Source organism: Chroicocephalus ridibundus, chromosome 6, assembly GCF_963924245.1.
Source record: "Chroicocephalus ridibundus chromosome 6, bChrRid1.1, whole genome shotgun sequence".
Classification (NCBI taxonomy): Eukaryota; Metazoa; Chordata; class Aves; order Charadriiformes; family Laridae; genus Chroicocephalus; species Chroicocephalus ridibundus.
The window spans coordinates 16,191,982-16,207,041 of NC_086289.1; the positions used below are offsets into that span (position 1 = coordinate 16,191,982).

Sequence of the window (15,060 nt, forward strand, 5' to 3'; positions counted from 1 at the left end):
CAGCCCTGAGCTGCGGCAGCGGCCCGGGAGCTAGCAGCATGTGGCGCCTGGCTGCCCGGTTCCCAGTGCTGTGGGTGGCCACAGGGGCAAGAAGGTGCAGGGGCCATTTTGGCCACGCTTGAGCATCCCTCAGGTGGTGGGAGCTGCCGCAGCTCCTGGCAGGGCAGAGAAGAAAGGGTAACGCCGGCAGGAGCAGCTCGGGTGGGCCCTGGGCCCCTGGACAGCCGCAGCGTGGAGCCGTGGAAGTTCTTGTGGTGCTCTTAGTCTCTTGCGCACACCTGACACCCCAAGCCTTAACATTCAGTAGAAAAAATACAAGTTGCAACCATTTTATTTCAAGAAAACTTTGTGGCTTGTGCGTAACCAGCGCATTAGGGTCTGCCTGAGGCTGCAGACACCGCTAGAACTGCTCCAAGAGGCACGAGTTACACCATAAACCCACATCTCAGCCCGAATATTTTTTATCTTTGCTCACCATCAAGGAGACATTAGAGGAACGGAGACACTGGAAAAGTAGTTTTATTTCTTTCCTCTTTGTTTTTTTCCTTTGTGCGTGGAAGCTGTCCCTGTGTGCCCTCACACTTGCTGCACCTGCGTTTGCACAGAGCTTTCAGGTACCAAGCAAGAGAAGAAAGACAAACTTTTCAGAAACAATAAGTGGAACTGTAGAGCAGAGTGCTGAGGAGACTAGGAATTAATCTGACATTTCTTTAATTGACTAGATTTCAGCTGGAATGGTCCCTTGGCATTTTAAACCTCAACACTTAATTATCTTACTGCCAATCATTCTAGCATAAACACCAAAGTTCCTCTTATACTGCTTCCCCCAGGAGGGTTTCCCATCCCTGAGCCTTGGGGCCTGCCAAATCCTGACTTTGAACAGGGGAGACTCACGTCTCCCTGTGGGGACCCCCAAAGGCGCTGCAGCATCCTCGGAGGAGGTGGTGGTCCAGCTGGATGCTGCGTGGGCACAGCCCCACAAGGCAGGTCTGTCCCTCTCGGCAGCATGCCACAGCACACACAACCCAGGCAGGTATCTTCTAGGGTTAGGAAATTATGGTGTTCCCCTTCTCCTCCTGATTTTAAGCCTAAAAACTCAATGATGTGGGCACTTGCAACTGTCCCAACCAGTCCAGGGCCCACCCAGCCAGTGCTCTCCTCTTGACAGCCTCTCCTCAAGCGTGCCTAGGACGAGATCTCACGCTTTGCAGCTGGTATCTGCAAGGTTAAGAGCCTTTGGTGTCAATTTCCTGCACAAGCATAGCCGAACACGGGTGCACTGTTGGTGCCCGCTGTAGCCTGCGGAAAGGAGTTGCATGGTTTGGTGGCATGCTGGGTGAAGAAATAGCCTCCTGCCACCTCCCAGCTTGAGCAACAAAAGCCAGGCATCCCTCCATGTCCCTGTCTTTCGCTTCTCTGCAGGTAACTGCAAAATATTTGTGTCTGGCATCTGCGTGGGGCAGAACCCCGCATCCCCCTCACCCTGCCCCACAGCAGAGGGATGGGCTCAGCCTCCTGCGGACCCCCAAGACGCAGCTCTACTCCCTGCCAGGGACAGCTGCTGGTGGGGAGCAGGCTTGACTCGCAGCCAGCCTCCCTGGGCAGGATGACGTCTCCTCTCCAAGGGTTTCTATTGCATTACATGATTAATTAGCTGATTAACAAGATGTTGTTGCAGAAGAATCTGTTCTCTGGACACCAGCTAAGGCGAACACCATCCTCTGTGCTAATGAAACTCTTCTGTTCCAAGCAGGCATGCACTAATTTAAGCAACAACATGCAAATGAAGAACAATACAGTGAGTAATCTGAAGCTTTTAAATGAATTAGCTACAGCCTTCTCCAGGCCCCGTCTCCAAGGAGAAAGCAGAAAGACAGATAGCTCTGGTGGGCCTAGAGCTGCATATTACAGGTGCTGGGGGGGGCTTGGAAGGTGACTGCTGCCTGTCTCCCCCTGTCCTGCCCTCAGGGCATCAGGCCAGGGCTGCAGGCAGCAAAGGAAGATGGACGTAGCTCTTGCTGACTGAAAGCAGTCAGGAGGTGCTGCTGGAGATGCCTGTCCCATAAACCAGGCTGCGAGCTCCCTTCTGGCAGGATTAGAGCAGCACCACCTCAACACAGCCCTGGGCTGAAGGGTCCAAGTCAGAGTCCTGGGTGGGGAAGGAGGATGGGGACAGTGCTCCTGACACGGCAGGACCAGTACCAGTACAAGAGCTCCTCTTCCACCCGCAGGCTTTTAAACAGATCTTGGAAAAAAAAATGAAAAAGCACATAAGAGAGCCACAAAACTGGATTTGCAGCCTCCAGAAAGAAGCCTGCAGTAAGAGGCTGAACAAGCACAATCCCTTTAGCTTATTAGGAGACTGAGAAGCATTGCACGTAAGCTACCGTGCTGAAATGACAAAGGGCTAAACACTTTTTAATATAGAAGAGGAAGGGAAAGCCAGCTACATTCACAAATACGTGTTTTTTTGCAGAGTGAGCAACAGGACCTGTATCCATACCCTCAGCTCCATTCTCTTCAGCATGACTTGGCCAAACACCATCTTTTGAGCTCAATGCAGAAGTTAACTGGGCAAAAACAGATGCTCAGGCTGACCTGAGATGGATGGGCAGCTAAAAATGTCAAGGATTATTTGCACTGCTCAGGCCTAGCCGGCAGCAGGTGGTCCGAGCAGAGGAAAGGGCTTTTCTCAGATCTCATAGATAAGGAAAAGGGCAAGGCACAGAGATTTGCAGTAGCAGTTTTCCAGCCAATTTGAAGAATTTTGCAGAAACTCTTCTGCCCTGCAACCAAGCATGGCTGATACGAGAAAAGCAAGAGGAAGGGCCGAAAACAGTGGCAGCCAAATGGCAGACGCTCCTCCACCCAGCATAGATCCCCAGGCTGAGACCCTGTTCATCCAGCAGAAGATGCTGCCAAGAGGGAGTTTGTTTAAGGAAGCTGGTTGTAGCAAAGAACTTTTCACCATCTGTGGCTTCTCCCTTTGGCCAACCCCACGACTCAGCCCTGTCTGCCAGGAGGGCACGGGACACGGGCAGTGCCTCGCTGCTCTGTGCCACAGCGTGGCTCCTGGCAGCCCCTAAGAAAGCCCCACGCCAGAGAGAGGGCTCCAACCCCAGGTCCCAGGCTGGTGCAGGTGTGAGCCCTGTGGGGCACAGTGCTGCAGGGGCAGAAGGAACCCGCTGTAGAGCACGGGGGACATGGCGTGCACAGCTCTTAAGGGAAGGAGAGGAGGAATCTGGGGTGGGTTGGAACAGTGTGTATTTATCAATATAGAGAATTCATTACATGTTATTTGCTCTCACACACACGCACACACACACACACACACATACCCCTGCACCAGACAACCCAGCACCTTCCTCCAGGCACAGGAGGGCAGGGCTTGGGCCAAGAGTCCATAATACAACAGGGTGGCTTCCAAGCGAGTCTCAAACCGACACAGGTCACCTTCTGCAGAGGAGTCCACTCATGAAGCCCCCATTCCCCGGTGCCCAGAGGCCACAGGGTGTTGTCTGACCTGAAGCTCCTCAGGGGCGCTGGGCCTTCAGACGGTTCCTGCGGCCGGCCTTGGCCCCACGCTGGGCTCCCTTCATCAGGCCCTTGAACTGGCCCTGCATTTTCGCCCGCTTTCTGGAGGGAGGAAGGAGCAGGAGGCTGGGTTAGGGCGGGCACTGGGCACAGCCAATCCACAGCGATGCTCCAAGCTCCGCAAAGAGCGGTGCAGAGGCTGGCAGGGAGTTCCCAGACCCACCAAAAAAAAAGGTAACAACAAAAAGCAGGATCGAACCCGTGTTTTGGCCCCGTTCCCCACCCTGTGCCACTCCCAGTTAGTCTCACCTTCTGTTGAGTTTAGCTCTGTTCAGGGGGATGTAGGCATAGGGGTCGAGCTGGCCCTTCTTCTTCACGTCACCTTTGCCTTTCTGTGGGAGATAGTGACATGGGAGAAGATATGCAGCACCAGGGGAGATGCATGTGTCCTGTTCTGGTGCAACCCTGGCACCCATCCACCCCAACGGCTATGCTGTAGTGGGGTGCCAGCTCAGCATGTGGCCCTTGGAGCTTATTTCCCAGCCAGATGATGCTACACACTGGCCACAGCAAGAGCAGGACCAGCACTCCAAGGTGGGCTGGAAATGGTCACAGGTACTGAATGTTTGACAACTTCTCTTGGAGCAGAGATTTACTCTCCCAGCCTCAGCACTGATGGACCAGACCCTCAGCAAACACCCAGTGCTTTCTGCCCCCCAGCCCAGCAGCCATCCTGCCCCAGCAAAGCCCCCGGCATCTCCCCGGCAAAACCCTGCGACCTTCCAGGTCCCTCACCTTGGATCTGTACTCTGCACCGAAGGCCGGCTCCTTGCTCAGCTGCCGGTGGATCCCAGAGCCTCCAGCTGGAAAACAAGGAATGTGTGTTGAAAAGGGGTCCTCGGGCTCCCCCTTCCAATTTCCTGTGCTAGGATGCACAAGGGCTGGGGAAGCTGTTCCTGTTTTTGCATCCAGCCCTTGGGTGTGAGGAGAGCAGAGATCTCTGCTTCAGCTGCCCTGCAGCAACCCAGTAAGATGGGCACGCGGTTCTGGCACCCTGGGGAGCCCCAGACTGGGCACAGGTGAAGGACTTACGCCTGTACTGAGGGTAGGTCCCAGCCTCGGCTTCCTCATGGCCTTGCTCCTCTCTGAACCGACGCTTCTGGCTTTTCTTCTGCAGAAGAAGGCAGTGGGGACCCTGCAGCTGGCTTGTCCTTACAGTTCTGCCCTCCCACAGACCTCTGACCTCCTGCTTCCTCCCATGGGGGCCCAGGGGCACATACTATGTCCCCAGCCAGCCTCCTGCACCCCTCCAAGCAGCTGGCGCTTGCCTGGTGTTCCCACTGGCCCCTTGGGCAGAGCTGCAGCTGCTGCGGCACAGGCAGGGGTTTGGCACAGCCGAGTTCCCCCAGCATCTCCTCAGGACCATGCGCCCCATACTCACACTGCGGAGACCCACATCTTGCAGCACATCCGCCATCTCCTCATCCGCTCCTACAGTACAGGACAAGACGGTCAGTGCAGGATGCGGGAGCAGGGTGCCCCTGCCGAACTGGCACTGGAGGCCATGTCCCCTTCCAGCCTCCTCCTGGTGATGGAGGGGGCTGCCTCCCTTGGGTGGCAGTGGCCCAGAAGAGAGCCACTGGGTGTGACACAAGGCCACACCAATGCCTGCCGCTTCCACCCACATTCCTCCCCAGGCTCCCATGTATGAGTGGCAGGAACAAAACCATTCGGAGTACCAGAGCAAGTCTAGCATGGGCCCCCGCAAGCCCAGGCAGTACCTTTGGCTTCATCATCGTCCACCTCATCCTCCTCTTCATGGATGATCAGGCGCCCATCCTCAGACACCTGGAAGTCATGGCTCACTCCTCTGGACCGCTTTGGGCCTGGCTTGGTGGCTGCTCACAGAGAGGCAGGTCAGGGGAAGGACCCACTCTGGGGGCAGTCATACCCCCAGAGCCCCTGTGCATCGCACGAGCTCCCGCCCTGTCCACCCCATCCCAGCCACATCTGAAGCTCTGCTCCTCACCCAGCACCCGCTGGGACACGTTGGGGTCCAGGAAGTTGAGGGGCTCATCCTCTTCCCCTTCCTTCAGCCAGGCCTGGCCCTTCTGCCGTGCTTGCTTCCTCCACTCCTTGCTCCGCTGCCGTTCTTCCTCTTCCTCCTCCTCATCCTCTGAGTCAGCCAGGATTTCCTCAAAGCTGGTCAAGATACAGAAACAATGACGGAAACGGAACAAGCCCAGGGGTGCAGATCCCAGCCTACCCCACAGTGCCCAGCAGCCCCAGAGATGTCCCCAGCAACTTTAGAGACACCATCTGAACAGATTCAGCACCAAGCCCTCTGTGGGGGCTGCTTCTTCTTCACCCCCAGCTGATCTTTACCTGTCTCCTCTGGGCTGTGCAGGTGGTGCCTCCTCTTCATCTGTATCCGCAGCTGCCCGCCTTAGGGCACGCTGCTTGCGGCTCCGGGCTTCTGCCTTGCGGACGTTCGCCAGCACCTTGTGGTACTCGGCCGGCAGCAGCCCCTTCACCAGCTCAAAGCTGAGGAGTATACAGAGGGTGGTCAGTGCCCATCTCCTCCTGCACCGCTTCCTAGGTTGCTCCCTCACTGCCCCAGCATGGCTCCAGCATGGCTCCAGCATGACCTAGCAGCCCCCAGCTCACCCGAACTTGCGGATGAACTTGGTGAAGAGGTTTCGCAGCTTCATACGGAAGTGGCGTCTCATGTCATCTGAAAGGTTCCCCACAGCCTCCAGCTGCCAGAAGAGAGACTCTTGAGACCAAAGCACCTCTGCCCTGGGCACTCAGCCTTCCACCCCTCCCCTGCACAGCCACCTTGCTCACCCTGGTGCCAGCTCCTCAAGTCCACTCCAGGCAGGGCCGTGGGGAAGTCTCCCCGTTAGCAGGGCCAATTCATGGGGGTTCTCTGGCAGGTCCATGCCAGCATTCAGGAGAGGGACCCCCCCCACTGCCTACCCAGCCACCGAGATCAAGGTTGTGACCTTGTCTCCCAGGCAGAAGCAGGGTGCAGCTGGAGATGCCCCTGGCTGCTCAAGGCAGCCCCAGCTCTGCCCTGTCACCCTCCTCGGAGCACCCCATGCAGGATCTCACCATCGCCTGGACGTGCTTGGCCAGCAGCTTGGTGTCCACCAGCAGCAGTGTGACCTTGAGGAAGCCCAGGGCTGCCTTCACCACGTCTCGTGTGCGGGAGGCCAGCAGCAGGCAGATGTTCTGCAGGAGCTGCTCCACCACACTCAGCTCCAGGTGATCTGCAACCGTGGCAGGGCTCAGCCACAGCCGACCTCCTCCCAGCACCCGCCTTTGCTGGAGAGTGCTGCCTTATCCCCGTGCTGTCCCCATGCCCTCACTGCTTCTGCTCTAACTCACCTTTGAACTCAAAGAACAGACGGGTCAGTGCCAGCACTGTGCAGCTGATCATGGTGACCGAGCCCGTGAGCCCCGCATAGATCAGGAACAGGAACCGCTGCATGCCCTCTGCAGGAGGAGAATGACTCAGGATCCTGCTCACCCCTCACCCAACAGCATCCCTGGCCCATTTCAGTGGGGTGGCAGGCATGGCTCCAATTCCCCTGGGGCCCAAGCGGCCGTGGGGCTGAGTATGTGGAGCCGGAGCTCACCTTGGGGTGTGGGCCCGAAGCGGATGAAGGCATGCCCCATTTCCACAAGCAGCACAAAGGCGTTCTTGCGGGCCCCCACTGACACTTCCTTGGTGCAGAGGATGACCTGGAAGCACAGGAGCACATCACAACCCTGCTGGCCCCCCTCCATGGCCAGAATCAGCTGGATCCCCCCAGGGACCACTCTCACCTCTGGGACCAGGGCAGTGACGAAGGGCTCATGCTCTGCAGAAAGCTGCTTCACGATATGGAACAGGCACTTCAGCCGGGGCTGCGGAAAGAAAACAGCCCAGCGCTGGTACACCTGGGGACACACACCTGGCTGCCCTGACCCTGTCCCCTCCTGTCAGGGACCAAGCTTGGCCACTGCAGCCCTTGCTCTCACCCTCTTGGCTGGGGAAGCTGCGCTTTTGAGCGATTCCAGGAGCGTTGTCTGCAGATCCTGCAGGTGGGAGCGGACGAAGGCCTGGCAGGGGGCATGGGGAGCGGCACACACCTCCTCCAGCACACGGTACGCCTTCTTCTGCATGCTGCGCTCCTTGCTCTGCAGGGACAGCCAACACGTGCCCATTGTCAGGGCAGGCCCTCCCCACGGTGTCTAAAGGGACCCCTGCAGCACCCCACACGACGCAGCAGGGAGCTATAGCAGCTGCTCAGCCCTCCAGCGCATGGGTCCAAGCTGGCAGCAAGCAGATGGTGCCTCACTGCACCCCCTGTGCCTGTTGGGGCTGGGGGCCGACTCACCTGGAGGGAAGGCTGGATGGTGCGGTACAGGGAGCCCAGGGCCTGTTCATCAGCGTAGGGTGCCATTGCCACCACCAGGTCCAGGATGGAGTGTCTGCAGCAGAGAATGACACACAGGTGGGTAACTGCAGCATCACTAACACTGCCCGACCAAGCTGAGACTCCAACTGTAACTCTCATCGGATGCACGAGAGTGGCACATCGACAGCAAGAGTGCCCTAGCGCTGCTCACCAGGAGGAAGCCAGCAGCTTTACCCATTAGGGTGTTACCTGGCAAACTCGGAGCTCTCAGGACTGGTCAGCTTCTCGCTCGCTTTCTGCAGGAACCCACACACCATCTGCAGGGCAAGCACACAGAGCAGGATCAGAACCGACTGAATGTAGTGCTTTTACAAGAGTTTGCAATCCTCCTGGCAAATGCCTTGCCACAGGACTTAGCGGAGAGCAGAAGCACCACGGGTCCAAAAAGAGCTGGACAAATTCCCAAAGGGCTCGTGCACAATGTGCCAGATGCAGCTGCAAGACTGGGAAATCCCAGATGGCTGGCTGGGAAGAGCTCCCTCCTCATGAGGGCAGGGAAGGGCTGTTCTCTGCCCAGCTTCTTTCTTTTCGTCCTTTCCAGTCAGGCACCCACCACAGCCCCATCAAACTGGGTCCAATGGGGAGATGCTGGCCTAAGCCAGCACAACCTGCCCCACTGCCCACTCACCTGGGGATCGGTGATGGTCAAGTAAGCTCGGACAGTGTCCAGCACGGAGCGGCGCTGAGCACTGCTGCCCCCGTCCTCCTCGGACTGGCTGTACACATTGAACAGGATAGGCAAGAAATTTTTGGCAAAGCGACCCACTTCTGCCTTCTCTGCATCTAGGGAGAGGATGACAAAGGGGTGCGGATCAGCATCTCCCCTCTCCAGGTCACCGCAGGGCGCAAGGACCCACAGCAAGGATCTGTCCCCCCTTCAACCTGTCTCGCATCCTTTGTTGATGAGGGTGCGCAAGGCCTGGCACACGGTGGGGCGCAGGTCCGGGCGCTCGCTGATGGCCATGCCCAGGGTGCGGGCCAGCCCCTTGAAGGACCCCAGCACATCCGTGGGGTGGGTGCAGAAGCCGGGCAGCAGGGTCCAGACCTGAAAGGCAAAGGAAGAGGTGGGAGGCTATCACCCTTCGCCCAAGTCACCTCTCCAGCCTGGAACCACGGGTATGCCATGACAGAGCTCCCGGGCACTCCTTGTTACCTGCCACTGCAGCGTGTCATAGATCTTGGCCTCCATGCTCTTCCCAGCCTGGGTAAACTCCACGGCTGCAGAAGAGAAGGGGAAGATGAGCAGAGCAGCAGAGGTAGCAAAGCCCTGCTCCGTCCCAGGGAAGGGAAGGGAGGACCAATGCAGCCCCCCCGGGGCTCCCAGAAGCCCAGAACCACACCTGCTGGCCCCCCCACTGTGCCATCCTCCTCACCTCTGCTTTTCAGGGTGGCCGCCAAGGGCAAGAAGTAGCTGGTGAAGAAGCCGAGCCGCGCACCCTGCACATAGTCCCGCAGCACAGGCAGGAGCCAGCTGCGGGGGAAATCCAGTGTCTCCCTGAGGAGGGAAGGCACGGGTCAGGGGAGCGTGGGCACTGCCGGTGTCAGCCCCTGGGCACGGGGCGCCTCTGCCCAGCCCCAAAGCTGGGCACAGGGAGGCTTGGTAGAACGAAACACCTCCAGCACCACGTGGTGACTGAACAGGAATGTAACAAACAGCTGTAAAATTGCCACCGTCACCGACAGATTGGCAGCTGGTCATCTCCCAGTATAAGAACTGGGGGAAATGGAAAAAATAGGAGCAAAAGAAGGCAAAGGGATAGCACTCCACTAAGCGTGCTGGGGGTACTGGTCATTTGCACTGGCTCATGGAGAGGTCAGAGAAGATGCAGTTGAGAAAGGTACAAGAGGAAAACGGTCTCTCAGCTAGAGACCAGTGTCCTTTGCTGCTGCGAGTAGGTGCAGGACTCGCTACCCCACAGCTGTACTCACTCCTTGCCGTCGATCTCCAGGGGCACGGCTTCCAGCAGCACCTCGGGGCCCATGGCACTCACAGCAGCCCCCACCGCCTGGTCAACTTCAGCGGTGTAGGGGAAGTGTGGGGAGAGACGTAGGTCACACAGAGACCGCAGACACTGTGGGGACAGGGTAGGACGGTCACAGAGAAACCACGGAGGCAGGTCCAGCATGTGTCACTTGCTATTCCTGCCCATGGATGCCAGCTGCCCTGCGTGTTCCCTTGCTAAGTGCCAGAGCTGCGCTCACCCCGCCCTGGCACAGGCAGGACAGTGGGCCCTGGGACGGCCCCGCTCCGCAGCCAGAGAGGGCAACACAGCCCAGGCAGCAGCACTGCCACTCCACCTGCCTCTGTGGATGAGCCTGACACCTCTGCACCCTCCTGGACTGGCTCACCTTCCTCATGATGGGGTGGCACTGCTTCCCACATGTCTCAAAGAAGACCTCCAGCACTCGCAGCACCTCGTCCCACGCTGCATGGAAACGATATGTCAGGCCTTCCTCCACTGATCTGAGGAGGAAAGAGGAGATGGTCATGCTGGCGGGGACCGACCCAGCACCGATCAGGGACTAGGCAGAGGCTGCTCAGAGCTCAGCCAGATCCATGCGGACAGACTCTCCCACACCAGCGCTTCTCACCTGAACATCTTGCACAGGTAGGTGGCAGGGGCTGGGGCAGATGCAGAGACGGTGCCCAGGTCGTCCATGTGGGGAGCAACGCACTCGCTCAGGAGTGTCTGCAAGGACAAACAGGGAAAATAGGGCAGCAGTGGACCACAGACCCCCCAGTCTGGGGGGCACAGAGTAGCACACTACCAGTGGCAAGCCCCAAACCCTTGGGCAGAGTCCCCGGCGAGGACCAGGGCAGCCAAGCAAGGAGAGGGCCCCGGGCACAATACCTCCAGGGTCTGCGCTGCTGCCGACACCACCTGGGAGTGTGGAGAGAGGAAGCAGTTCATGGCAGCCGAGAAGAGGCGGGGCAGGTGAGCCCAGCACAGGTCCTTCTGCAGCCTGGAGAAGAGAGAACGGGTGAGTGAGAGAACGAGTGGTCGCTTCTCCCCCTGCCCAGCTGTGGCCCCTGCCCGCACCTGCCCAGGTTGATGTGCGCCCGCTCCATGGTGGACAGCCAGGTCAGCAGCGGCTGCAGGTCACTCGTGCTGGGCACGTAGTCGTAGAGGGCCTGGAGATGCAGAGGGTAAGTGAGTGAGCACTGCAGCACTGCCAGCCCCATCCCTCCCCACGCCGGCACCCCACACTCACGGTGATGATCTGGGCATTCAGCTCGGCTGGCAGGCAGGCCACGCTGGCCTGGGCACTGAAAAGGCTATGGAAGGCTTGCATTGCGCATGCTGTCACCAGCTGTGAAGGACACGGCATCAGGATGGGATATCCATGGCAGGCAGCACCCCTTCACACCCTCTGCCCCCCTACCACAAAGCAGGGTCTGCCCAGGGAAGCCCAGCACTGCTGCAGCTGTACCCCATCTTCAACCTCCCTCTTCCACAGCAGGCAGGCCAGCAACACCAGCTGCCCCGTGCTCCTCCGCATTTGTATCCTGCATTTCCAGGCTCCCAGCCAGCAGCCGAGGGGGTTCGAGCCCTTCCAGGGTGCAGCCGAGGGGGAAAGGGGCTGCCCTCGCTATCCCCGGCACAGGGACACTCACCACGTGGCTGAGGGTCATGACTCGGAGCAAGGTCTCGCAGCAGGTTTTCACCACGGCTGCGGGGAAGCAGGGCAGCAGGTCCCGCAGCAGGGTGAGGATGTGCAGGGTGGTGGTGGCCTCCTTGGTGCCTGCAGGAGCAGAGCAGCGCCTGAGCCTGCAGCACCCCATGGCAAAGCCCTGACAGAGGCAAAGCCCCCCATGACAGCACTGGGGCTGACCCACGGAGCTGGGGTAAACACCCCCCGACTTCTGGGAAGTGCAGAGCAACAGAAAGATGGCTGAAGGACCCCCAAAACACCTTAGGTGTTTTGCCCCAGAGGCATCTCATACCCTCCCCAGCAATCCAGGGTGCTGCACCCTCCCCATTTTCCTTCAAGTCCCTATTCTCCCATGAAGAGAGGGAGAATGGGACCCAGGCCACAGCCCCCCCTTGCACTCAGCTGCAGACCCCTTGCTCCAGTGCTCCCCACCTCCAGATTTTTCGATCTCCTGCACGCAGAACTTGGCGGTGGAAGGTGCCGCGGGGTGATGCTCAGGGGCCGCATCTCCAAACATGAACTCACTGCCCCTCAGGACAGAGCACACGCCGTACTGTGCTGCTTTCCGCACCTGGGGGATGGAGAGCCTGGCTGGGTAGGAGCTGAAGACCCTGGGCACACACCCAACCCCAGAGTCGAGCCCCAAAAGCAGTGTCATCCCTCACCAGGGGAACTGGGAGCTCACCTTGGGCTTGGTATGAACGCAGAAGCTCAGCAAGCCGTGATAGACTTGGAGGGTGACAGGGTAGCTCCAGGCTGCCAAGTCCTGCTTCCGCAGCAGCGTGGCCAGGCAAGAGAGGACCTACAATGAGCAGCAGGGGTGTTAGCATCACCCCACAGAGACACCCCCGCGTTGCAACAGCCTCAGGCCGAGCACCCAGCACCACCCTAGAGCAGCAACTCGATCCCAGCTCTCAGCAGACCCCCACCGAGAGCTGGCACTGCCAGCTGGCCTCTCAGCTACTCACCCATCGCAGGGCAGAGGTGGAACTGTTGCAGGCCTGCGAGGAGATGATACTCATGAAGGCTTTCGAGGCATCTGAGAACTTTTTTATGAGCACAGGGCTTGGGACCCTGCCAGTAAAAGGAGGTGTGTCAGCGGTGTGAGCAGCAGGCGGACAGTGGCAGTCTCGCAGGGAACTGCATCCCGAGCCCGCTCTGGCTGGGTCGTTTCCCCAGGCTGGTGAGGGGGACAGTGCCAGCCCCTCTTCCAAGATGGGCCTGGGCAGTTCTCCCTGCTCCTCTACCAGCCACTCACCGCTTTAGGACGAGGTTGAGCAGGTAGGCAACAGCAGCCAGTGACTCGGGGGACTCCACCGCTTCCAGCGTAGTCATCTGGGAACAGAGGAGCGGTAAGCAAGGGGGAGTGCGGGTTCACACCAACCCTTCCCCATCCCCAGCCCTTACGGAGGAGGGCAGAGAAACGAGAAGCAACAACAGGAGAGAAACCAGGAGAAACCAACAGCATCTCTACTGAAGAAGGACACCCGGTGCCTCTGATATGAGCACAGCACCTTCCACCACCAATCATCCGGAGAACCCACCCATGCTGCCAACAGCAGCTCCCCTCACGCCTCCTCCCCATGACTGTCACTCACCAGCGTGGCAAAGTACTCTGTCTCACTCTCCTTGCCGCCCCGCGAGCGGATCACCTCCGTCACGGCTGCCAGCACAGCACAGATCTACAAACAGCAAGCGGAGCAGGTCAGCACCCTCAATCTGACATCTGGGGGGCCATCCCTGCTGGACACCCTCCCCCCAGCCCTGCTCCTGCCCGTACCTCTTTGTGAGCGGCAGAGTTGGACTCCCAGAAGCGCTGCACCTTACTGAAGGTGACATTGGTGCAGTCACTCAGCCCGCTCAGGAAGGTGCCGGAGGACTTCTCCGTGGCGGCCTCCCCAGTATCGTCCTCCTCCATATGGAGCTGAGCGCTGTCACTTGGCCGCTCCAAACGTGGGGACCCTGACTGCAGCTCATTGTGCAGCTTCACCGCATCCACTGTCAAGTTGCTTTTCTCTGATGGAGTGAAGAGATAGGCTTAGGACCTCTAAGTTGCATTGCTCCGCCATTCACCCCAAAACTCCCTACGCCCTGGCTCCTTCCTTCCCCTCCCAGCCAGACCAGCTTGGCTGGAGATCATCTCCAGCATGTGGGACATGGATGCTGCTTCCCCCTGACGGCAGAAGGTACAGCGATAATTGGAAAGAGCTCTTACGTCCTGTGAAAACAAACCAGGGCACAGTCCAGCCATCTCCTCTGACGGAGGAGAGCATCACACCGCCACAAACACACCTCAGTTGTACCAGGGCTTTAACGCTAAGGTGCTCTGTGTACTCTGCCCCACTTATCTTCTACCTGGTGCCCTGGCAACCAGACAGCTGAGGGACATGAAGCATGTCCCTCTGAGTCCCAGACAACAGCTTGCAACCAGCTGCAAGAGGAACATGGGTGCTGCAAGACCCGTCTCTGTCTGCAGGAGAAGTGTCTCCCTGACCACAGCAGCCAGGGTCGTGGGGCTCCAGCCCCTCGCAGACACCGACGCCCCGAGGTTTGTCCTCCCCATCATCATGCGGCCTTCTGAGGAGGGGTCTGCCGCGTTCCCCTCCGTGCCAGACACCGCAGCAGCACTGACAGGCGGGGCCACGGCCCTTTGGGAGCCGAGGACACACTCGTTAGGCCGCGGGCTCTGTTCTCCTCCCCGGTTTGCTGCCTCCGCCTCCCGGGGCTGCAGCTCGGGGCCGCCCCCTCCCCATTTCCCAGGAGCCGGGCAACCAAGGGCTCTCCCTGCGGCCCCCGCCAGGCACGACCGCGCACAGTCAGAGAGCTGCCCGGCCCGGGGGCCCCTACCCGCACCGGAGGCCTCTGCCCGCCGCGGGGGCCTCCCTGCCCTCACCCGCCGGCCGGCTGTAGAAGCGGCTACGGGCGGCCAGACGGTGCTGGCGGGTCTCGGGGTTGCAGTCGCTGCTGTGTCCCTTCCGCCACCGCTTCAGTTTGGCGGCGGCGCCCGAGCGGAGCCGCCCGCTCCGCGCCATGCTGCAACCGGCTCCACGTGCCACCGCCCCACGCCTCCCCTTTCCCTTTCCGCTTCCGGCGCCCGCCGCCATCTTGAGTGAGGGCACCGCTGCCCTCACAGGACTAGCCGCCCCACAGCGGGGCGGGTGGGGAGCGGTGTCGGGGAAGCTAAGCGGGGTCGCGCGCGGTTGGGGTTTGGATGGGAGACCTGGTTGGCCTAGGGGCAGCTGTCAGCAAGAGAGGCTGTCTGACATTTCGCTGCATGGGGGAGAAAGCACTGCCGATGCCGCACCCGCATGGAACGGGTGTGAGTACGTATAATGCGTATGCATGATGTCACAGTGACGCCACGGCCCTGAAGGTCGCGCCGCCCTTCGCGGCCGCGCCATGCGCT

General features: G+C 59.5%; 1 protein-coding gene across 3 annotated transcripts; it reads right to left on the reverse strand.

Annotated features, from left to right (window-relative positions):
* Positions 1-548: 548 nt before the first annotated feature.
* RRP12 (ribosomal RNA processing 12 homolog) lies at positions 549-14,973 on the reverse strand. 3 transcript variants are annotated; one of them, XM_063338097.1, is made up of 35 exons: positions 14,548-14,732; positions 13,435-13,670; positions 13,253-13,336; positions 12,913-12,989; positions 12,623-12,728; positions 12,340-12,456; positions 12,087-12,225; positions 11,617-11,744; positions 11,214-11,312; positions 11,042-11,133; positions 10,853-10,964; positions 10,593-10,690; positions 10,350-10,464; positions 9,930-10,072; positions 9,374-9,495; positions 9,154-9,218; positions 8,883-9,045; positions 8,629-8,783; positions 8,190-8,257; positions 7,920-8,013; positions 7,561-7,719; positions 7,366-7,446; positions 7,176-7,281; positions 6,925-7,032; positions 6,649-6,806; positions 6,202-6,293; positions 5,920-6,078; positions 5,564-5,736; positions 5,316-5,432; positions 4,976-5,025; positions 4,627-4,705; positions 4,330-4,397; positions 3,844-3,926; positions 3,524-3,636; positions 549-2,245 (listed from the first exon to the last, which is right to left on the reverse strand). In XM_063338097.1, exons 1-34 carry the CDS (start codon positions 14,684-14,686, stop codon positions 3,534-3,536), a joined length of 3,888 nt encoding a protein of 1,295 aa, XP_063194167.1. In that variant the 5' UTR covers positions 14,687-14,732; the 3' UTR covers positions 549-2,245; positions 3,524-3,533. The 3 variants fall into 3 exon arrangements, with proteins under 3 accessions (XP_063194167.1, XP_063194168.1, XP_063194166.1); XM_063338098.1 differs by lacking the exons at positions 549-2,245; positions 14,548-14,732 and adding an exon at positions 14,875-14,973 and having other exon boundaries at positions 2,942-3,636; XM_063338096.1 differs by lacking the exon at positions 549-2,245 and having other exon boundaries at positions 2,942-3,636.
* Between the last annotated feature and the right edge of the window lie 87 nt (positions 14,974-15,060).

What these genes read in the sequence shown, in the direction of transcription:
- RRP12 (XM_063338097.1), bottom strand. Translation starts at nt 14,686, where the DNA reads ATGGCGCGGAGCGGGCGGCTCCGCTCGGGCGCCGCCGCCAAACTGAAG. An exon ending in CCATCCAGCCTTCCCTCCAG is followed by an intron (nt 7,720 to 7,919) that starts GTGAGTCGGCCC and finishes CTGTCCCTGCAG; the next exon opens with AGCAAGGAGCGCAGCATGCA. An exon ending in AGAGCTAAACTCAACAGAAG is followed by an intron (nt 3,637 to 3,843) that starts GTGAGACTAACT and finishes TCCTCCCTCCAG; the next exon opens with AAAGCGGGCGAAAATGCAGG.